Source organism: Phyllobates terribilis, unplaced genomic scaffold, assembly GCF_046119375.1.
Source record: "Phyllobates terribilis strain yellow unplaced genomic scaffold, ASM4611937v1 Scaffold_11__3_contigs__length_659146591, whole genome shotgun sequence".
Lineage (NCBI taxonomy): Eukaryota > Metazoa > Chordata > Amphibia > Anura > Dendrobatidae > Phyllobates > Phyllobates terribilis.
This window is the reverse complement of record NW_027362771.1, coordinates 323,611,519-323,634,963: the sequence shown is the minus strand read 5'-3', so window position 1 is coordinate 323,634,963 and position 23,445 is coordinate 323,611,519. Positions and strand designations below refer to the sequence as shown.

The 23,445-nt window shown below is 43.8% G+C and overlaps 1 protein-coding gene across 8 annotated transcripts in view; it reads right to left on the bottom strand.

The window, feature by feature from the left end:
- The window catches only part of SHANK3 (SH3 and multiple ankyrin repeat domains 3), a 422,681-nt gene that overhangs the window by 284,315 nt on the left and 114,921 nt on the right, over window positions 1-23,445 (bottom strand). For 6 of the 8 annotated variants that reach the window (XM_073652618.1, XM_073652619.1, XM_073652617.1 and 3 more), the window contains one exon: window positions 5,603-6,205. The exons of the other annotated variants lie outside the window; for them this stretch is intronic. In XM_073652618.1, the coding sequence (XP_073508719.1) occupies window positions 5,603-6,205 (603 nt within the window). The remainder of the gene's footprint in view (window positions 1-5,602; window positions 6,206-23,445) is intronic. 8 annotated transcript variants of the gene reach the window in all.

The window sequence follows — 23,445 nt, the reverse complement described above, 5'->3', positions numbered from 1 at the left end:
GCTGTGGGCTGAACACACGGTGAGGTGAGGTCAGGGAAAAATGATGGACTACACAGCACAGCAGTATTTCACTCCTAATTAAAGGAGCAGTCCGGTGATTCTTTTTAATTTTTCCCTCTATTAGCAAATAGTGTAAGCAGAGGGTGTATTGCAATACTCACCGGTCACCGTCTTCTGCCGTTTCCAGTGCTATCTAGCAACATGTCACTGCATTTGTGACCTGCCGAGACACACAGGCCCTGATTCATCAAAGTTTTTGTGGAAGAAAACTGGCGTAAAAAGCATTGAAAAATGGCAACATTTGGTTGCTGAGATGCTACTGCGCATGCACGCCACTGCGCCATATTGCTGCACCAAAATTCTTTTTCCTGAAGCAAAATGGCGCCTGAGCGTGTGCAGTAGCATCTCGGCAACCCAAAGATGCTACAGATCATGCGCGAGCCGAGGCAGCCATATTGGGGGATGTAAATTTTCACTTTTGAACAGAAATTACAGACAATATTTAAAACAGAAGGCAGGTGACTGTAAGCATTCAAGAAAGAATTCAGTAGCGACTAAGAGTGTAATCTATCATTTCACAACATGTCATGGAGGACAGCAGGCCATACATCACTGGTTGTTCTCCATTGTAATGAATGTGGGTTATGGAAAGCACCAAGTGAAATTGATGAACATTATGGAAAACCGCAGATTCTATAGATACCACACATTTCCACAGACAGTGACTACTCATGTAAGGCTGTGCTCACATTTGTCAGAGCACAGAAGGTAGAGCATTTAATACTTTACTTTTATTACACCATTAAAATCAAAAATGTAGTGCACCACGCAATACAAAACAGACCTTACAAGGTAAAGTTTGTAGCAGCTGGGGACAAGGAGCAATGCCTTTTTTTAGCACTGAAAGAAATAAGGCACTAATTTTAATGGAGAACTAATTGATAAGTCCTAAAAGTCCTATAACCAAGTTCTTTTCAAAGGGACAATTGACCCCAGTGTATTGCCCAAAAATTACAGACAATACATAATGTTTCCGTTTAGGGGCATAAAGGCAGCACTTAATTTATTCCACCCTAATCGGTAGAAATAAGATATATTCAATTTAACCCAAATCAGTGGCATATATAGATATATACAATTCCATCATAATTGGTGGGATACTTGGAGCATTAGACAACTCCAAAAGAAGACAACTGAGGCTACCACCCACCAAAGGACGATTTGTCACTTTGCCCTATGTGGGTAATTCCAGCCCCTTGTCCCAGAGTAATATTTAGTTGGTTGGATATTTAGAATACAGATAGTGAATTGCATCCTGACAAAGATGTTTGAAACTAGCAAACCCAAAAAAGACACGTGGTCACCTTGTCCTATCTGGGTGCCATCAACCCTATGTCCCGATCAGGACCAAAAAAACATTTAATTCCATCCAATCAATAGGATACATGAAACACAGACATTTCTTAACATCTCACAGAGGAGATGGTTGAGGTCAGGTCAATTAAGACCATAGATTCATTAGATTCCAACCCGATAGGTGGGATTCACAGAACCCAGATGGTAGTTAATGTCCTAAAAAGGCCGGTTCAGATTTGCACCCTCAAGAGGACGTTTTGACATCTCGCCCTATCAGAGTATTGTAGGCCCTCTGTCCCAATTAGGTCCATAGATCTAAGAAAGTGTGTCACACAAGGTGTAGGAAAGACTAAGTGACACAAAGGGAATCGGGGAAGGGGGCCCAGACTCTAAGGAAAGGGGAGAGTGGAGACCTCCTAGGCTGACCTGATGTCTCACTGACTCCCCTAAATGTCCCTATATTGGTTCCGCACCAATTGCCGCACAGGAATCTAGCCCTGTCCCTGGCGTTTGGACCTGGCTAGGGAAGGAGAGGATGAGTGCTAGTCTATCCCAGCTAGCAGCTAAAGACAACAAGGGGGAATAAACAAGGGAAAACATCTTAGCTTTAGTCGACTTCAGAGAGATGCGCACACGTCTTCTTAGCGCCACAGAGGAAGAAGTACTGCTCTTCCTCAAACCTTCACAAGGGGTCATGTGAATACTGCCGGCACCTCCCTCTAGCAAACAGAAGGTATTTAAACACCCAGGCCTAGTAGTCAATTAGCAGGAGGAAGGTAGCCGCTGGGTTCTAGCAAGAGACAGAGCTAGGAAGATGTCTGCAATGCCAAACCATCAGATCTCCGGCAACCAACCGCAGGGCGACTCTCTGTCACATCTGACACACCCGTGACACAGTGGTTTTGCATGGTAGAAAGGACGGCTGAAATTGGCACCCTCAGAAGGACACTGGAGTGTTCGTCCTATGTCCACTGGCTGCTCTACAATTAAATGAATGTGGGTTATGGAAAGCACCAAGTGAAGTCAAGAGGGTCTTTCATCACCAGACTGTGGCTTTAGTTATTATTTGGTATGTGATGTAGTGAAAGTGTATTAAAATACTTACACATCACTATCTTCTGAGGTTTCCAGTACCACTCCAGTCCACTTCTGAACCACGTGTCCGCTCTTCAGCATTGCCGTCTCACAATGTGTGGCAGTGCTCCTTTTCCATAAAGTCTATGAGAGCCAAAACAAGGCTCTATAGGCTTACATGGAGAAAGCGACTTCCGGTCCACACATACAAACCCTAGGGTGAGCCGGTTAGTCTGTTTTCAGGTCTCATGACCCAGAAGAAGACTGTAGCGGGGCTGGAAAACCAGGAAAGACGAAGGAAGTGAGTACTTTAATGCACTTGCACTGCATCACATACATAATTAAGAGGGTTTAGGGAAAAGAAATGTTATTGAGACTTCTTTAAACACAGAATTCACAACGCAGAAGTGAACAGAGCAGGCCTGCTGCCCCCAGATAACGCGGTAAGTCAGAACACACCACCTAGCAAATATTTCTTTAAAAAAAAAGTTAAAAAAATGACACAATACTGTGAAACCCAGGACATGTAGCTATGCAATACATGAGGATTCTCCGCACAAGAAGACATTCAGGGTATGCCTGCTATCCTATGGCAAATGGGCCATATCACACATCCATTCTACAATGTGCATGAAGCACAAGCCAATGAGATCAGATTTGGGTCTTCCAGAAGAACTTTGTTCCCTTTTGCTACTGTGACAACCACTTCTGTACACACAAAAGCAGTTTAGCCCCTTTAACCCTCCACTCTGTTCCCACTACTGTTATGGCTCCTTTCTGTCGAATTTATTTATTGATGGGCAATCCTATTCATTTCGAATGTAACCAGCCACGGCCACTATAGAAATGACAAAAGTGCTGTGTTCTGGCAACTTCTGGTTGGCACTGGTAACAGCTGATTGGTGGGGGTACCGGGTGTTGCAGCCCCTAGATCACATATTGATGGCCTATTCCAAGTATAGGCCATCAATAAAAAAAATAGTGACCAACCCCTTTAAGGGAACCTGACAGCACTTTTCTACATTTGGAAGTAGAAGTATGACTGGACAAGCCCTCGTCCTCCAGGAACAATGATACCTTTTTTGTAGATTTGATGTGCCAGGTATGAGAAATCTAGTGTACAAGCCATATGCAAATCAGGCTGGAAGTGCACTGGGGCGTCACTGCACTTGGACTACTTCTTCCCAGTGCACTTTGAGCCTAATTTTCATACGACTTCTACACTAGATTTCTCATGACTGGCACATTGGATCTCTACATGAAAGTGCCTATACCACTCCTTCCACAATAAACCACAAATTCCAAAAGTAAAAAGGTGCGACAGGTTCCCTTTCATTTGCCCCTGATGGTCAGACTAGTGGGTCTGCTGTGCTATTCTGCCTTGTGAATTAATGGACGCCTGACAGACCCATCATGAGTCAATGGGATCCATCAGGATCAATTGCAAAAGGGATGAATCTCAGTCTCAGGCAAGGATCTTGTAAAAACAGAACTCCTGAGACCAGAGTGACCCCAGCCTTATTTGGGATGGACAGTACAATACTCCTGGATAGCATTCACGTCTCATATTGCAGATCATGCAGTCGAAATTTCAATTTTAGGCAGTCTGGCAATCTATAGTATCATCACACTGAAACACTGCCATCTATAGTGTGGCATTGCTGCTACCACTGCTGTCCATGGTACTATGGGGTAGCACTGCCATCTACAGTATCACATCTGAGCAGACAGTGATTGTATCATGGTACAACGCTGTCGTGCGATGCACTGCCATCCACATACAGAATCACAGTGAAGCCTTCCCACCTCACACTGCAAGGTCTGTGATCCACAGCAATCATAGCAGTGTAGGGACCACAATTACCTGCAGTGCCAGGCCAGAGCTTAGGGAGAACTACACCACTGGCACCCACATGGTGTCTACAGCAGCCCTGCAGATCATAGCGGTGTCTAGCTCATGCCATCCTGGTATTAGTAGTCAACTGCAAGCGTTACAGTAAATCAGTGAGATCTACAGCAGAATACTGTCGCCCTCTCCAGCAAAAGCGATGCAGCAATTTACTGCAAGAGCCAAGGCTGATCACTGCCTCCATCACCATGCATGGCACAATGTAGTCACTGTCAGCCGGTCACTAGCATTATAGCCCATCACACGCCAGGATGTGATGTGGGGGCCATCTCCTTGTGATTATCATGATATAGTCAAATATTATATATATATATATATATATATATATATATATATATATATATATATCTTATATATATATCTTATATAGTGTAACGGCCTGGAACATACATCCTCTGCACTATGTTGCCACAGCTCCTCAACCTACTACTGAACTTCACCAGCTGCTGCCAACTACTGCACTAGTCATTCACCGAGGTCCTGACAACTGGCACTGCAAACTCCCAGCATACCACTGTTCTCAGCACCCGTCACCCACACTACTCAGCAGTGCACCCATCACCCACTGTTCTCAGCACCCATCACCCACTGCTCTCAGCACCCATCACCCACTGGACTCAGGATCCACTGTACTCAGCAGCCATCACCCACTATACTCAGCACCCACAGTATTCAGGATCCATCACCCACTGCACTCACCACCCACTGTACAAAGCACCCATTACCCACTGTATTAAGCACCCACTGTACTCAGCACCCATCACCTGATATACCCCAGCACCCATGACCCACAGTACTCCTGCACTCACTATACTCCAGCATCCACTGTATCTATATATAATGTATCTGTGTACACCTATAAAAATTCATAAAAATGATTATACAGTGTACAGAGGCTAATACACAATCCATAGATGGATGGATAGATATATGGATGAATGGATAGATATATGGTTGGTTGGATGGATGGATGGATGGATAGATATATGGATGGATGGATAGATATATGGATGGATGGATAGATATATGGATGGATGGATGGATCGGCTGACAGACACCTCGCATACGATCAGATCACAGGTGTATGTACAGTACATGCCACACACAGTATAGACCCAGCACAGATGCAGTCGCACAGGGTGCACAGAGGTGCAGGCAGCGGATGAGGTGCAGCACCCACACATCTAGAGTACACACATGTAGAGTACACACACATACACACACACATAGATGGAGAGTATACACCCGGTACACCGGGCTCACCGTTTGCTGCAGGTCCGGGATGCCGATCCTGATGATCACCGCGTTGCCCGATGTCTCTTCCATCCGCCGGCCGGGAGGGTCTCTGTCTGAGCCAGGGGGGTCTCTGCCTCTGTCTCTCCCCGGGGGGTCTCGGGCAGCGTGCTGCGCTGAGTCTGTGCTGGGATCTCTGTCACTTGTAGGGGAGTTGCTGGTCGGGCTGTCTCCGGTGGGGTCGGCGGTGTCTGGAATGGGGGAGCCTCTGCTGCCAGGCGGGGGATCAATGTCAATGGAGGAGCGGAATTTCTGCGTGACAGCGGCTCCGTGCTCTCCGTTCTCGGTGTCCCCGATGCCGGGCTCCTCTCCGCTGTCTGAGTCTGGGGAGTCTCTGATGATGTCGGGGTGTCTGTCCCTGGTGATGGGGCTTCTCCCTCTTCGGGGGGACTGTCCCACTGGCTCCGGGGTCTTTGGGTCTCCCCCGACAGAGGAGCGGAGAGTGCGGGGAGCCCCGAGATCCCTCGGGGGCCCCTTGGGGGGGCTGGGTGAGGGGGGTCCGGTCCGCTCCGGGAGCTCAGGAACCGGAGACACAACATGAGCAGGAGAGGGGGAGGAGCGGAGAGACTGCATCTAATAGAGAGAGGGGGAGAGAGGGGGTGAGAGACAGCACACACTGCATGTAATACAGGGGAGAGCTGCAGGAAGCAGGGGCGCCATGCCTGAGGGAGAGCATGGAGGCGGCAGAGCAGCCCTACTGTTACATCATGGGGGACACTGCAGGCTAATGCCACCACGACAAGCGAGCACACAGCCGGCAGCCACAGGACTCGGTCCAGGCAGAAAGGGCGGGAGGGGAGAAGTCTGCACCTCATGGAGGAGAACACTGTGCTGGCACCCTGCTCACACACTGCAATGCCAGGGCTGGAGCATGGCAGCGGGTGTGTGTGATACAGCGGGGGGAAATAGCACCTGGATAGATTTGTATACTGTGTGTATATATATATATATATATCTCACCCACTGCATGTGTGTATATATATATATATAATATATATATGCTATGTGTGTGTGTATATATATATATATATATATATATATATATAACACTGCATGTATATGTATGTATGTATACTGTGTGTGTATATATATATATATATATATATATATATATATATATATATATCATCCACTGCATGTATATATTCACACACATTAGACTACAATATATTGGAGACTGCAATACCAGGGCTGGAACATGGCAGCAAGTGTATGTAATACGGAGGGGAGATATAGGAGACTGTAAAATCAAAGCTCTGGTAGTCAGCAATACTAGTGCTGAAGCATGCCAGCAGGTGTATATAGTACAGAGGTGTATGTGTATATAGTACAGAGGTGTATGTGTATATAGTACAGAGGTGTATGTGTATATAGTACAGAGGTGTATGTGTATATAGTACAGAGGTGTATATAGTACAGAGGTGTATGTGTATATAGTACAGAGGTGTATGTGTATATAGTACAGAGGTGTATGTGTATATAGTACAGAGGTGTATGTGTATATAGTACAGAGGTGTATGTGTATATAGTACAGAGGTGTATATAGTACAGAGGTGTATGTGTATATATGTATGTAGTACAGTACTATATGTTTATATAGTACAGAGGTGTATGTGTATATATGTATGTAGTACAGAGGTGTATGTGTATATATGTATGTAGTACAGTACTATATGTTTATATAGTACAGAGGTGTATGTGTATATATGTATGTAGTACAGAGGATATGTGTATATAGTACAGATGTGTATGTAGTACAGAGGTGTATATAGTATATACAGTTAGGTCCATACACTGTGTTATGAATTATTAGGCAAATGAGTATTTTGATCACATGATACTTTTTATACATGTTGTCCTACTCCAAGCTGCATAGGCTTGAGAGCCAACTACCAATTAAGTAAATCTGGTGATGTGCATCTCTGTAATGAGGAGGGGTGTTGACTAATGACATCAACACCCTATATAAGGTGTGCTTAATTATTAGGCAACTTCCTTTCCTTTGGCAAAATGGGTCAGAAGAGAGATTTGACGGGCTCTGAAAAGTCCAAAAATTGTGAGATGTCTTGCAGAGGGATTCAACAGTCTTGAAATTTCCAAACTTTTGAAGCGTGATCACCGAACAATCAAGCGTTTCATGGCAAATAGCCAACAGGGTTGCAAGAAGCGTGTTGGCCAAAAAAGGCGCAAAATAACTGCCCTTGAATTGAGGAAAATCAAGCGTGAAGCTGCCAAGATGCCATTCGCCACCAGTTTTGCCATATTTCAGAACTGCAACGTTACTGGAGTATCAAAAAGCACAAGGTGTGCGATACTCAGGGACACAGGTAAGGGAGGCTGAAAAACGACCACCTTTGCACAAGAAACATAAGATAAAACGTCAAGAATGGGCCAAGAAATATCTTAAGACTGATTTTTCAAAGGTTTTATGGACTGATGAAATGAGAGTGACTCTTGATGTACCAGATGGATGGGCCAGAGCCTGGATCAATAAAGGGCAGAGAGCTCCACTCCGACTCAGACGCCAGCAAGGTAGAGGTGGGGTACTGGTATGGGCTGGTATCATCAAAGATGAACTTGTGGGATCTTTTTGGGTTGAGGATGGAGTGAAGCTCAACTCCCAGACCTACTGCCAGTTTCTGGAAGACAACTTCTTCAAGCAGTGGTACAGGAAGAAGTCGGTATCATTCAAGAAAAACATGATTTTCATGCAGGACAATGCTCCATCACATGCATCCAACTACTCCACAGCTTGGCTGGCCAGTAAAGGTCTAAAAGAAGAAAAAATAATGACATGGCCCCCTTGTTCACCTGATCTGAACCCCGTAGAGAACCTGTGGTCCATCATAAAATGGGAGATCTACAGGGAGGGAAAACAGTACACCTCTCGGAACATTGTCTGGGAGGCTGTGGTGGCTGCTGCACGCAATGTTGATCGAAAACAGATCAAGCAACTGACAGAATCTATGGATGGAAGGCTGTTGAGTGTCATCATAAAGAAAGGTGGCTATATTGATCACTAATTTTTTTGTTTTTGCATGTCAGAAATGTTTATTTCTAAATTTTGTGCACTGATATTGGTTTACCTGGTAAAAATAAACAAGTGAGATGGGATTATATTTGGTTTTTATTAAGTTGCCTAATAATTCTGCACAGTAATAGTTACTTGCACAAACAGATATCCTCCTAAGATAGCCAAATCTAAAAAAAAACTACTCCAACTTCCAAAAATATTAAGCTGGGATATTTATGCGTCTTTTGGGTTGATTGAGAACATAGTTGTTGATCAATAATAAAAATAGTCCTCTAAAATACAACTTGCCTAATAATTCTGCACACAGTGTATATATTTAGACAGAGACAACATTTTTCTAATTTTGGTTCTAGACATTACCACAATGAATTTTAAGCAAAACAATTCAGATGCAGTTGAAGTTCAGACTTTCAGCTTTCATTTGAGGGTATCCACATTAAAATTGGATGAATGGTTTAGGAGTTTCAGCTTCTTAACATGTGCCACCCTGTTTTTAAAGGGACCAAAAGTAATTGGACAGATTAAATAATTGTAAATAAAATGTTCATGTCTAGTACTTGGTTGAAAACCCTTTGTTGGCAATGACTGCCTGAAGTCTTGAACTCATGGACATCACCAGATGCTGTGTTTCCTCCTTTTTGATGCTCTTGCCAGGCCTTCACTGCGGTGGTTTTCAGTTGCTGTTTGTTTGTGGGCCTTTCTGTCTGAAGTTTAGTCTTTAACAAGTGAAATGCATGCTCAATTGGGTTGAGATCAGGTGACTGACTCGGCCATTCAAGAATATTCCACTTCTTTGCTTTAATAAACTCCTGGGTTGCTTTGGCTTTATGTTTTGGGTCATTATCCATCTGTAGTATGAAATGACAACCAATCAGTTTAGCTGCATTTGGCTGGATCTGAGCACACAATATGGCTCTGAATACATCAGAATTCATTCAGCTGCTTCTGTCCTGTGTCACATCATCAATAAACACTAGTGACCCAGTGCCACTGGCAGCCATGCATGCCCAAGCCACCACACTGCCTCCGCCGTGTTTTACAGATGATGTGGTATGCTTTGGATCATGAGCTGTACCACGCCTTCATCATACTTTTCTCTTTCCATCATTCTGGTAGAGGTTGATCTTGGTTTCATCTGTCAAAAGAATGTTCTTCCAGAGCTGTGCTGGCTTTTTAGCAAAGTCCAGTCTAGCCTTTTTCTTCTTGATGCATATGAGTGGCTTGCACCGTGCAGTGAACCCTTTGTATTTACTTTCATGCAGTCTTCTCTTTATGGTAGATTTGGATATTGATACGCCTACCTCCTGAAGAGTGTTATTCACTTGGTTGGCTGTTGTGAAGGGGTTTCTCTGTACCATGGAGATTATTCTGCGATCATCCACCACTGTTGTCTTCCGTGGGTGCCCAGGTCTTTTTGCATTGATGAGTTCACCAGTGCTTTCTTTCTTTCTCAGGATGTACCAAACTGTAGATTTTGCCACTCCTAATATTGTAGCAATTTCTCGGATGGGTTTTTTCTGTTTTTACAGCTTAAGGATGGCTTGTTTCACCTGCATGGAGAGCTCCTTTGACCGCATGTTTACTTCACAGCAAAACCTTCCAAATGCAAGCACCACACCTCAAATCAACTCCAGGCCTTTTATCTGCTTAATTGAGAATGACATAACGAAGGGATTGCCCACACCTGTCAATGAAATAGCCTTGGAGTCAATTGTTTAATTACTTTTGATCCCCTTTAAAAACAGGGTGGCACATGTTAAGGAGCTGAAACTCCTAAACCCTTCATCCAATTTTAATGTGGATACCCTCAAATGAAAGCTGAAAGTCTGAACTTCAACTGCATCTGAATTGTTTTGCTTAAAATTCATTGTGGTAATGTCTAGAACCAATATTAGAAAAATGTTGTCTCTGTCCAAATATATATGGACCTAACTGTATGTATTTAGTACAGAGGTGTATGTGTATATAGTACAGAGGTGTATGTGTATATAGTACAGAGGTGTATGTGTATATAGTACAGAGGTGTATATAGTACAGAGGTATATGTTTATATAGTACAGAGGTGTATATACACTCTCCAACATTGAAATACCAAGAAGAAAAAGTACAATTATGGAAATCACAGGATCAATATAAATGTTAATGATATGCAAATAATGAAAAATGGAAACAAAATTTTCTAAATATATCGGTTTATTCAGCATCAACTATGACCCACCCCACTCCATAATCTCAAGAGGAGCACCGGTGTGATGTTCCCTCGTGAGGGCTTCTTCATGGCGTTGCCCACCTGGTCTCCTGACCAGTCTCTGGCTATCATTGCATATAAGACAAAAATGAGACTCATGACAGAAAAGAATAGACCTCCATTCCAGCCTTCATTGTTGTCTGTTTTGCACCATGATAGTCTTTGAGAGTGGTGGCATGAGGTCCTGTGTCCTGCTTCCTGGATTATAGCGTGGAGTGGCGTAACATACAGTAGCCACATCCCTCTAGTCTACATTCCAGGTACACTAACAGCTCAGCATTACAATGATTTAGGTGATGGAACCAGTGGTATGGCCATTTCTCTATTCTTCAAACACGACAATGCTAGACCATGTGTTGCTCGTCCTACTGAGCAGCCCGTGTGGCATAAACCTGCTACCATGACCTACAGCGCCTCCGGACTTGTGTCCCATTGAGCACATCTGAGACGTTATTTGTCAGCAATTGAATAGGGAGCTGCCAGCAGCGGATCTAGATGATTTTTTATGCCCAAGTACATTCAGCATGGCAGAACACTGCAGAAAACCATTGATAGCAGCCAAGGCGTATAAATGTGTGTTTTTCTGCACATGGCACTCATATGCAATATTGAATAAATAGAGATGTTTTGAAACTTTCTATTTTTTTCACCACATGCATATCATTAACATGTCAGTCCTTCCTGTGATTTCCATAATTCAATTACTTTTCCATCTTGGTGTTACAAATTAATTGTTGAGTTTATATATATATATATGTACATATATATATATATATATATATATATATATATATGTATATATCCAGATTTGATTTTGCAGTCTCTTATTTTTTGTAGTGTATATATGTATATATATATATATTATATACAGTACAAACCAAAAGTTTGGACACACCTTCTCATTTAAAGATTTTTCTGTATTTTCATGACTATGAAAATTGTACATTCACACTGAAGGCATCAAAACTATGAATTAACACATGTAGAATTATATAGTTAACAAAAAAGTGTGAAACAACTGACAATATGTCTTATATTCTAGGTTCTTCAAAGTAGCCACCTTTTGCTTTGATGACTGCTTTGCACACTCTTGATGAGCTTCAAGAGGTAGTCACCGGAAATGGTCTTCCAACAATCTTGAAGGAGTTCCCAAAGATGCTTAGCACTTGTTAGCCCTTTTGCCTTCACTTTGCGGTCAAGCTCACCCCAAACCATCTTGGTTTGGGTTCAGGTCTGGTGACTGTGGAGGTCAGGTCATCTGGTGTAGAACCCCATCACTCTCCTTCTTGGTCAAATAGCCCTTACACAGCCTGGAGGTGTGTTTGGGGTCATTGTCCTGTTGAAAAATAAATGATGGTCCAACTAAACGCAAACCGGATGGAATCGCATGCCGCTGCAATATGCTGTGGTAGCCATGCAGGTTCAGTATGCCTTCAATTTTGAATAAATCCCCAACAGTGTCACCAGCAAAGCACCCCCACACCATCACACCTCCTCCTCCATGCTTCACGGTGGGAACCAGGCATGTAGAGTCCATCCATTCACCTTTTCTGCGTCGCACAAAGACACGATGGTTGGAATCAAAGATCTCAAATTTGGACTCATCAGACCAAAGCACAGATTTCCACTGGTTTAATGTCCATTCCTTGTGTTCTTTAGCCCAAACAAGTCTCTTCTGCTTGTTGCCTGTCCTTAGCAGTGGTTTCCTAGCAGCTATTTTACCATGATGGCCTGCTGCACAAAGTCTCCTCTTAACAGTTGTTGAAGAGATGTGTCTGCTGCTAGAACTCTGTGTGGCATTGACCTGCGATTTCTGAGGCTGGTGACTCGGATAAACTTATCCTCAGAAGCAGAGGTGACTCTTGGTCTTCCTTTCCTGGGGCGGTCCTCATGTGAGCCAGTTTCTTTGTAGTGCTTGATGGTTTTTGCAGCTGCACTTGGGGACACTTTCAAAGTTTTCCCAATTTTTCGGACTGACTGACCTTCATTTCTTAAAGTAATGATGGCCACTCGTTTTTCTTTACTTAGCTGCTTTTTTCTTGCCATAATACAAATTCTAACAGTCTATTCAGTAGGACTATCAGCTGTGTATCCACCAGACTTCTGCACAACACAACTCATGGTCCCAACCCCATTTATAAAGCCAGAAATCCCACTTATTAAACCTGAAAGGGCAGACGTGTGAAGTGAAAACCATTTCCGGTGACTACCTCTTGAAGCTCATCAAGAGAATGCCAAGTGTGTGCAAAGCAGTCATCAAAGCAAAAGGTGGCTACTTTGAAGAACCTAGAATATAAGACATATTTTCAGTTGTTTCACACTTTTTTGTTAAGTATATAATTCCACATGTGTTAATTCATAGTTTTGATGCCCTCAGTGTGAATGTACAATTTCCATAGTCAAGAAAATACAGAAAAATATTTAAATGAGAAGGTGTGTCCAAACTTTTGGTCTGTACGTTCTATATATATATATATATATATATATATATATATATATATATATATATATATACACACTACAAGAGACTGCAAAATCAAATGTAGCATGACGTCAGTATATTTATATTAGTATATATAAAAGAAGAGATAGGAGCCTGCAGAATGTAATCTGGAGCATGGCAGCCGGTGTATGTAATACAGAGAGGGAGATATGTGAACTGTATATAGAATGAGATATGTATGCGAGTACAATACCAGGGCTGGAGTGGGTGTATATAATACAGAGGAGGAGATATGTGATCTGTTTATATAATGGGAGACGAGAGGCTGCAATACCAGAGCCTGAGCGTGCCAGCAGGTGTATGTAATATAGAGGAGAAATATAAGGGACTGCACATAAAATGGTAAACTGCAATACCAGGCCTGGATCATGGCATCAGGTGTAAGTAATACAGAGTGAGAGATATAGGAGACTGTAAAACTAAGGCTGGAAATTGCCAGCACAGTGTATGTAATACAGATGGGGAGATTTGTGAAGTATATACTATAAAACATACATAAGGAGACTGCAATACCAGGGCTGGTGCATGGCAACAGGTATGTGTAATACAGAGGGGACGATACAAGAGACTGCACATATTTAGATATGGGAGACTGCACCGATAGGGCCGACACATGCCAGCAGGTGTATGTAGTATAGGGAGGGGGTACATGCTGTAGTGGACTGCAATGCCAGGGCTGAAGCATGCATTATATCAGTAACAGAAGTTGGGCATATACACTGGAAGACAGAATACTGCATTGCATGAGCTGGAGCCGGGCGTATAGGGGGCTATAGGATACTGTACATACAGTTATATGAAAAAGTTTGGGCTCCCCTATTAATCTTAAGCTTAATGTTTTATAAAAATTGGTGCTTTTGCAACAGCTATTTCAGTTTGATATATGTAATAACTCTTGGACACAGTAATGCTTCTGCCTTGAAATGAGGTTTATTGTACTAACAGAAAATGTGCAATCTGCATTCAAACAAAATTTGACAGGTGCATAAGTATGGGCACCTCACCAGAAAAGTGACATTAATATTTAGTAGATCCTCCTTTTGCAAAAATAACAGCCTCTAGTCGCTTCCTGTAGCTTTTAATGAGTTCCTGGATCCTGGATGAAGGTATTTTTGACCATTCCTCTTTACAAAACAATTCCAATTCAGTTAAGTTTGATGGTCGCCGAGCATAGACAGCCCTCTTCAAATGATCCCACAGATGTTCAATGATATTCAGGTCTGGGGACTGGGATGGCCATTCCAGAACATTGTAATTGTTCCTCTGCATGAATGCCTGAGTAGATTTGGAGTGGTGTTTTGGATCATTGTCTTGCTGAAAGATCCATCCCCTGCGTAACTTCAACTTTGTCACTGATTCTTGAACATTATTGTCAAGAATCTGCTGATACTGAGTGGAATCCATGCGTCCCTCATCTTTAACAAGATTCCCGGTGCCGGTATTGACCACACAGCCCCAAAGCATGATGGAACCTCCACCAAATTTTACTGTGGGTAGCAAGTGTTTTTCTTGGAATGCTGTGTTTTTTTGCCGCCATGCATAGCGCCTATTTGTATGACCAAAACAACTCAATCTTGGTTTCATCAGTCCACAGGACCTTCTTCCAAAAAGAAATTGGCTTCTCCAAATGTGCTTTTGCATACCTCAGCCGACTCTGTTTGTGGCGTGCTTGCAGAAACTGCTTCTTTCGCATCACTCTCCCATACAGCTTCTCCTTGTGCAAAGTGCGTTGTATAGTTGACCGATATACAGTGACACCATCTGTAGCAAGTTGGTGCTGCAGCTCTCTGGAGGTGGTCTGAGGATTGTCCTTGACTGATCTCACCATTCTTCTTCTCTGCCTTTCTGATGTTTTTCTTGGCCTGCCACTTCTGGCCTTAACAAGAACTGTCCCTGTGTTCTTCCATTTCCTTACTATGTTCCTCACAGTGGAAACTGACAGGTTAAATCTCTGAGACCGCTTTTTGTATCCTTCCCCTGAACAACTATGTTGAATAATCTTTGTTTTCAGATCATTTGACAGTTGTTTTGAGGAGCCCATGATGCCACTCTTCAGAGGAGATTCAAACAGGAGAACAACTTGCAAGTGGCCACTTTCAGTAGCTTTTCTCATGATTGCATACACCTGGCTATGAAGTTCAAAGCTCAATGAGGTTACAAAACCAAAAAAAGTGCTTTAGTAAGTCAGTAAAAAGTAGGTAGGAGTATTTAAAACAAGAAAATGATAAGGGTGCCCATACTTATGCACCTGTCAAATTTTGTTTGAATGCAGATTGCACATTTTCTGTTAGTACAATAAACCTCATTTCAAGGCAGAAACATTACTGTGTCCAACAGTTATTACATATATCAAACTGAAATAGCTGTTGCAAAAACACCAATTTTTATATAACAATAAGCTTAAGATTAATAGGGGTGCCCAAACTTTTTCATATAACTGTATAATGGTACACATAAGGAGGCTGCTATACCAAGGTTGCAGCATGTCAGGTGTTGTTTTCATGGAGGCCTAGTGTGAATCCAAGTTTATGGTGTGATTAAAATGTGGACTTGCTGTAATTCTGGTAAGAACAGGGTAAATAATGTCCAGCCGCACAATGATTGGTATGTTTGTTGATTGGTATCGTTACATGGTCTCCCTTATAGCACTGTACCTAATATAAATCAGATTGGTAAGTGCTGCCATAAGGATCTCTTATTAATGCAGCCTCACATTTTGAGTCTGTAATTTTTAGGCATAGATATGCGCTAAATTGCTCACAATTTTCATTTTTAGGCTTGAGCACACCTCAATGTATCTGCCAAGTGAAAGGGAGTTGGCACAGTAGTTGAGGTATAACAATGTGTCCACTGTTTGCCCACGTTTCATGGCTCTTTCTACAGATTTCTATGAACTTGTTTCATTCTTTCATCATTTTAGATCTTTCACTCTATAAAATTCTATAGATAAGGTTGCCAGTAGATGATCTTTTCTTTGAAGCTTGGTTACTTGGGTCACTAATATATTCCATGCAGCATATATGTACACCAACGTTGCCCACATGACCAGTGATCACCCCCTGGATTGTTACAGGCTGATTACACCTCACTGCAGCAACACATTTGGGTTCTTGCCTGATAGAACATGAACATCTGTTTGCTCTTTGACATTATTTAGGGCTGTTGGAATGTAATAAAACATATTTATATTTTTATTCTAAAATCATGCTTCATATTTCTGACCCTTGAGACAATTTTTTTACAGGTTCGTGATCTTATCTTAAAAAAATAAACTTTATCACTTATATTTGTCACATTTGCTTAAAAATGTTGCTGTTACTAAGCTCCCTACCACCTCATTGTTGTATTTGCTGACAAAGTAATAACATGTGACAAGAGCAGCCAATCACTGGCCATCTTAGTGATGTGTCAATCAGAGATGACATCCAGAGTCAGTAGTGGATATGGATGACAGGTGCAGCTAGTGCCGTGATGGTTAACTATAGGGTAACTATAATAATAATTTGTAATTAAAAAATAATAATTCTGAAATGATAAAACATTGGGTCTGAAAGCCTATTTAACCTCTTAATTACCAGGCGATTTTTGGGTGTAAAGCGGTTTCTAGTACTTTCTATTGATGACCTAACCTTTTGATGGGTCATCATTATAAGAATGCCGCCAATCAGCTGTTATCACATGCGTTGGCAGCTGGATGTAAACAGTAGCAGCTGCTACTGGGGTCTGCAGAGTATATTTTATTGAAAAAAGCAGTGGATCTGCAGTACTCGGCAGTAGATCTGTAGTACTCGGCAGCGGATCTGCTGTACAGTACTGGCCAGAGGATCTGCATTACTCGGCAGCGGATCTGCAGTACACGGCAGCGGATCTGCAGTACACGGCAGCGGATCTGCAGTACTCGGCAGCGGATCTGCAGTACTGGGCAGCGGATCTGCAGTACTGGGCAATGGATCTGCAGTACTCGGCAGCGGATCTGCAGTACTCAGCAGCGGATCTGCAGTACACAGCAGTAGGTCTGAAGTACTGTGCAACAGATCTGCAGTACTCGGCAGCGGATCTGCAATACTCGGCAGCGGATCTGCAATACTCGGCAGAGGATCGGCAGTACTCGGCAGCGGATCGGCAGTAGATCTGAAGTACTCGGCAATGGATTTGCAGTACTAGGCAGCGGATCTGCAGTACTCGGCAGTGGATCTGCAGTACTCCGCAGCGGCTCTGCAGTACTCCGCAGCGGATCTGTAGTACTCCGCAGCGGATCTGCAGTACTGGGCAATGGATCTGCAGTACTCGGCAGTGGATCTGCAGCACTCGGCAGTGGATCTGCAGTACTCGGCAATGGATCTGCAGTACTCGGCAGCAATTCTGCAGTACACGGCAGTGGATCTGAAGTACTGTGCAACAGATCTGCAGTACTCCGCAACGGATCTGCAGTCCTGGGCAATGGATTTGCAGTACTCGGCAGTAGATCTGCAGTACTCGGCAGCGGATCTGCAGTACTCGGCAGTGGATCTGAAGTACTGTGCAACAGATCTGCAGTACTCCGCAGCGGATCTGGAGTACTGGGCAATGGATCTGCAGTACTCGGCAGTAGATCTGCAGTACTCGGCAGTGGATTTGCAGTACTCCGCAGCGGATCTGCAGTACTCGGCAATGGATCTGCAGTACTCGGCAGTGGATCTGAAGTACTGTGCAACAGATCTGCACCACTCAGCAGCGGATCTGCACCACTCGGCAGTAGATCTGCAGTACTCGGCAGTAGATCTGCAGTACTCGGCAGCGGATCTGCAGTACTCGGTAGCGGATCTGCAGTATACGGCAGTAGATCTGCAGTACTTGGCAACAGATCTGCAGTACTCAGCAGCGGATCTGCAGTACTCGGCAGTGGATCTGCAGTGCTCGGCAGCAGATCTGCAGTACTCGGCAGCAGCCACTAAACAGTGTACAGTGCTGTGAGGCTCTCCTCTGTACATTGTTTACATCCTGCCTGCTAACAGAGGTCATAACAGCTACTCCATGGGGTGCTGGGTGTCAGACCCCCATCAATGTTATATTGAAGACCTATCCATAAGATAGGTCATCAATATAAAAGTTATGGAAAAATCCTTTTAAGGATTGGCATTCATACTGTCCTGTACGTATTTTATAAAAAATAACTATTTTATTAAAAAATGTGTTTTCCGTGTATTTATTAATAATTATTTTTATATATCCCATAAGTTGAGTCCAACTTTACATTTAATTTAATGCTAGCTTATTGTTTCTGTGCACATGTTCCTATCGCAGTTTTCCCCAGTCCGGGGATGTGCATGAGGAGCAGAGCTATGTGTTAGAGCTTCTGTTGCTGATCTTCACTGTCCTCTCACAGCACTTGCAAGGTCATTATGACAAAAAAGTATGTCAGGGTGCAGCAACTGACCGCCTCACATGACGTACATTTTCAGAGTGGGTGGGCAAGTGGTTAAAATGGACCTACACTAAATAATATGGCACTAAATAATTTCAAAGGATGAATAAAGAGTAATGTTATGTGTATGTATGGCAGAGGCTGAAAATTATCGCCATCATATACAGCTGAAAAGGCTGAAAATCTTGTCAACTGCATCACAGCAGAATGGATAAGATTAGATAACTACACCTAATGTAATTCGCAATTCTTGCCCAGATTAGAAGTTACAAGCTACTATCAAATAAGTTGGCTAAAAGTGGCAATATAGTTAAAAATATAACTAAATTTAATTTGTTGTCTCACAAAATACATTTATGGCATATCCATAGGATAGATGCGAGTCCTACCTCTGGGACCTGCACCTATCTCCAGGACAGGGGTCCTTTGATCCCCATTCCCAGACAGCATCTGACCACCAGTGAGTGGAGACGTTGCAGCTTATGTGTAGGCTATCTCCATTCATTGCTATGGAAGTAGCAGAAAGAATAAACTCAGCTGTATTCAGAATTCCTATAGCAATGAATGGTCATATCTCCAATTAAAGGTGTTTACACATCTGCCGGAATGGGTGAAAAGGGATATCCATTCTGGAGATGCGGGTATCAGAGGTGGGATCCGCATCCATCAGACATTTATGGCATATCCTATGGGTTCTTTCATGAGACCATGTGGGTATCTGGGGTTGGAACATGATTGTTCACAAGTTTAGACTATGAGTGTAAAACCTGGAAATAACCTTTCATACAGTACATTTCTTATATAATATGGTTACTTGTGCCAATAACCCACTCACCCTCTATCTGGTGATTGTGGGTGGGGTAAGGATTTCTGGTTCTAACTGGGTCACACGACCGTAGAGTCTCTCATCTGAGACAATTGGGTCAATTATGCTAATGACACTTTGATCAAACTCTGATCCGAGTTTGCTCAGAGTGTCAGCAAGGTGTGATCCGAGTCGCTCAGTTGAGAGAATTATAGCACACTGTTAGAAGATGGAGAACAAAATTTCTCCATTGTGTGAGTCTGTGGAAATCGGACTGCACTCAGATGTAATTCAAGTGAAGTCCAATGTTTTCCACTCACCCATAGACTTGAATGGCTGAGTGTCTACCAATTGCAGAGTGAAATTGCAGCATGCTGCAATTTTTTTCACGGACAGATTCTGTCCGTGAAAAAAAATCGGTCATCAGCATTGCCCCATTGAATAACATTGGTCCGATGTATACAGTGGTGTGACCCTGGCCTAAGGATAACCCATCAATGTGAAAATGCTGAAATCCAGTGTTAAATAGAATAAAGGCAAAGATTCATGAGAATTGCAGAGGATTTCTATGTTGCTGCACCCTGAGAGTGATATGATAGGCGACTAAAAAGACCAGTAAGTTTAATGTATGTGGATATTTATAGTGCAGACCTCCATGAAGACAGGAAGTTATCACTGTGAAATTCACTGTCATTTTTACACTCTATAGCACAAAATGAAACTATATAGGTACAATGATAGCACCGGTCTGTCCCATAATAATTAAAGCAAACCTTCAGCCTGACACTGAAAATTAACTATACATTTGTCATGTACAGTGGGTACGGAAAGTATTCAGACCCCTTTAAATTTTTCACTCTTTGTTTCATTGCAGCCATTTGGTAAATTCTAAAAAGTTATTTTTTTCTCATTAAAGTACACTCTGCACCCCATCTTGACTGAAAAAAAAACAGAAATGTAGAAATTTTTGCAAATTTATTAAAAAAGAAAAACTGAAATATCACATGGTCATAAGTATTCAGACCCTTTGCTCAGTATTGAGTAGAAGCACCCTTTTGAGCTAATCAGTCTATCTGGTGACCTGTTTTCCTCCCACTGACCTCTTCGTTTTTATCTTCCGCCATCCAAGATGGTGATTGCAGTGACATGGGGAGTACAGGGGTAAGTCTGAACCATGCCTCCCCTACTGTACCTGGTACTGTAGAGGGGTGTTTCAGGCTTAGAGGGAACCTGTCATATCCAGAAACGCTATGTACCTACTCAGGGCCGGCGTCAGCACCCGGGCAAATGCCGGGGCCCTGAGCAGGCAGAGGGGCCCACTGGCGGTCGCGCACCCCGCTGGGCTATGGGCGGAGGAGAGCGGTGTCAGCACCCGCCCTTCTCCGCCGCTTGCTCAGGGCCCCGGCAGCTGGATACTTACCTCTCCCATGCCTCCGCAGATCAGCTGTCTTCCTGCTCTGCGCTCCCTGTGACGTCTCAGGCAGGGCCGGCGTCAGCACCCGGCGCACCCGGGCAAATGCCGGGGCCCTGAGCAGGCAGAGGGGCCCACTGGCGGTCGCGCACCCCGCTGGGCTATGGGCGGAGGAGAGCGGTGTCAGTGCCCGCCCTTCTCCGCCGCTTGCTCAGGGCCCCGGCAGCTGGATACTTACCTCTCCCCGTGCCTCCGCAGATCAGCTGTCTTCCTGCTCTGCGCTCCCTGTGACATCTCAGGTCAGAGGGCGCGGTGACATCTTTACACCGCGCCCTCCCCTGAGCCGTCACAGGGAGCGCTGAACGGGAAGACGCCGACAACGCTGGAGTTCGGACCCGAGCAGCGGGCAGCGGGCAGCAGGTGAGGAGAAGGGAGGTGAGTATTTGATTTTTTTTTTTTAATGTATGGAGGCATGGGGCAGTATAAAGAGAAGGGGGGAGGGGTGGCATCCTCCATGGAGCATTATAAAGAGAGGGGGGGGTATCCTGCATGGGGCATTATAAAGAGAGGGGGGGGACATCCTGCATGGGGCATTATAAAGAGGGGGGGGTGACATCCTGCATGGGGCATTATAAGGTGGGGAACAGCCTGCATGGGGCATTATAAAGGGGGGGGCAGCCTGCATAGTGCATTATGTGGGGGGGAACAGCCTGCATGGGGCATTATAAAGGGGGGGCAGCCTGTATGGGGCATTATGTGGGGGGTAACAGCCTGCATGGAGCATTAAAAGGGGGGGGACTGTATGGGGCATTATGTGGGAGGTAACAGCCTGTGTGGACCATTATAAGGGGGGGACAGCCTGTATGGGGCATTATGTGGGGGGTAACAGCCTGCATGCAGCATTATATGGGGGCCAGTATCCTGTATGGAGCGTTATAAGGGGACCGGTATCCTGTATGGAGCGTTATAAGGGGACCGGTATCCTGTATGGAGCGTTATATGGGGGCCAGTATCCTGTATGGAGTTTTATAAGGGGACCAGTATCCTGTATGGAGCGTTATATGGGGGCCAGTATCCTGTATGGAGCTTTATAAGGGGACCAGTATCCTGTATGGAGCCTTATATGGGGGCCAGTATTCCGTATGGAGCCTTATATGGGGGCCAGTATTTCGTATGGAGCCTTATATGGAGGCCAGTATTCCGTATGGAGCCTTATATGGGGGCCAGTATTCCGTATGGAGCCTTATATGGGGGCCAGTATTCCGTATGGAGCCCTATATGGGGGTCAGTATTCAGCATGGAGCCTTATATGGGGGCCAGTATTCCTTATGGGGCCTTATATGGGGGCCAGTATTCCGTATGGGGCCTTATATGGGGGCCAGTATTCCGTATGAAGCGTTATATGGGGGGCCAGTATTCCGTATGGGGCCTTATATGGGGGCCAGTATTCCGTATGGAGCCTTATATGGGGGCGAGTATTCTGTGTGGAGCGATTCACCGGTTTCTGAGCTATTGTGGAATTTACAATAGATATCACTCATGTAATGTAAGAAGTGAAATCTTTGCATTGTACTATATATATATATATATATATATATATATATATATATTTCTCCGCCGTATCTCTGCATTATGAATCGTGGTATGTGTTAAAGGGGACCATTGAGACTCTTTCGCCCGGGGCCCAGAAAAACCTGGAGCCGGCCCTGTACCTACTACCTATTTACTTACAGCGGTATAACTGATTGAGAGCCTGTTTTGCACACACACTGCACACATATGGTGCAGAAATGGCTGTCAATCAATTAAAGTGGCCACTTTCACAGTGTGGTAACTGGTGATTTTAAAGCCAAGTGCACACATTGAGTATTTGGTCAGTATTTTACATCAGTATTTGTAAGCCAAAACCAGGAATGGGTGAAAAATACAGAAGTGGTGACATGTTTCTATTATACTTTTCCTCTGACTGTTCCACTCCTGGTTTTGGCTTACAAATAATAAGGTAAAAACCTCAGTAAATACTCAATGTGTGCACTTAGCCTTACTGTTCTGTGCACCACCCCAACTGGAAGCGAGCCGCTGCCGTTAAAATAACGCCTTATTTTATTCTTGTAGCTGCTGCTCCAGTAAACCAGCTAGATAGGATTTTAACATTATTTACTAGCAGATTAGCACTATATCTGCAGGTAAATAGTGTGTCTGCCAGGACAGATTCCCTATAACACTGCTACCTTTGCCACTGAAGTACAGCTGACAGCTGAGATGATTGCAAGAGGGCGCCAGGTAGGGTGACATATTTATTCACGTTTTGGTACCCGGGTGAAGGGTTGCTTTTCATTAGAATAAACCAGTATTTCCCAAACTCCAGTCCTCACGGCACCCAGCAGATCATGATTTCAGTATTTCCT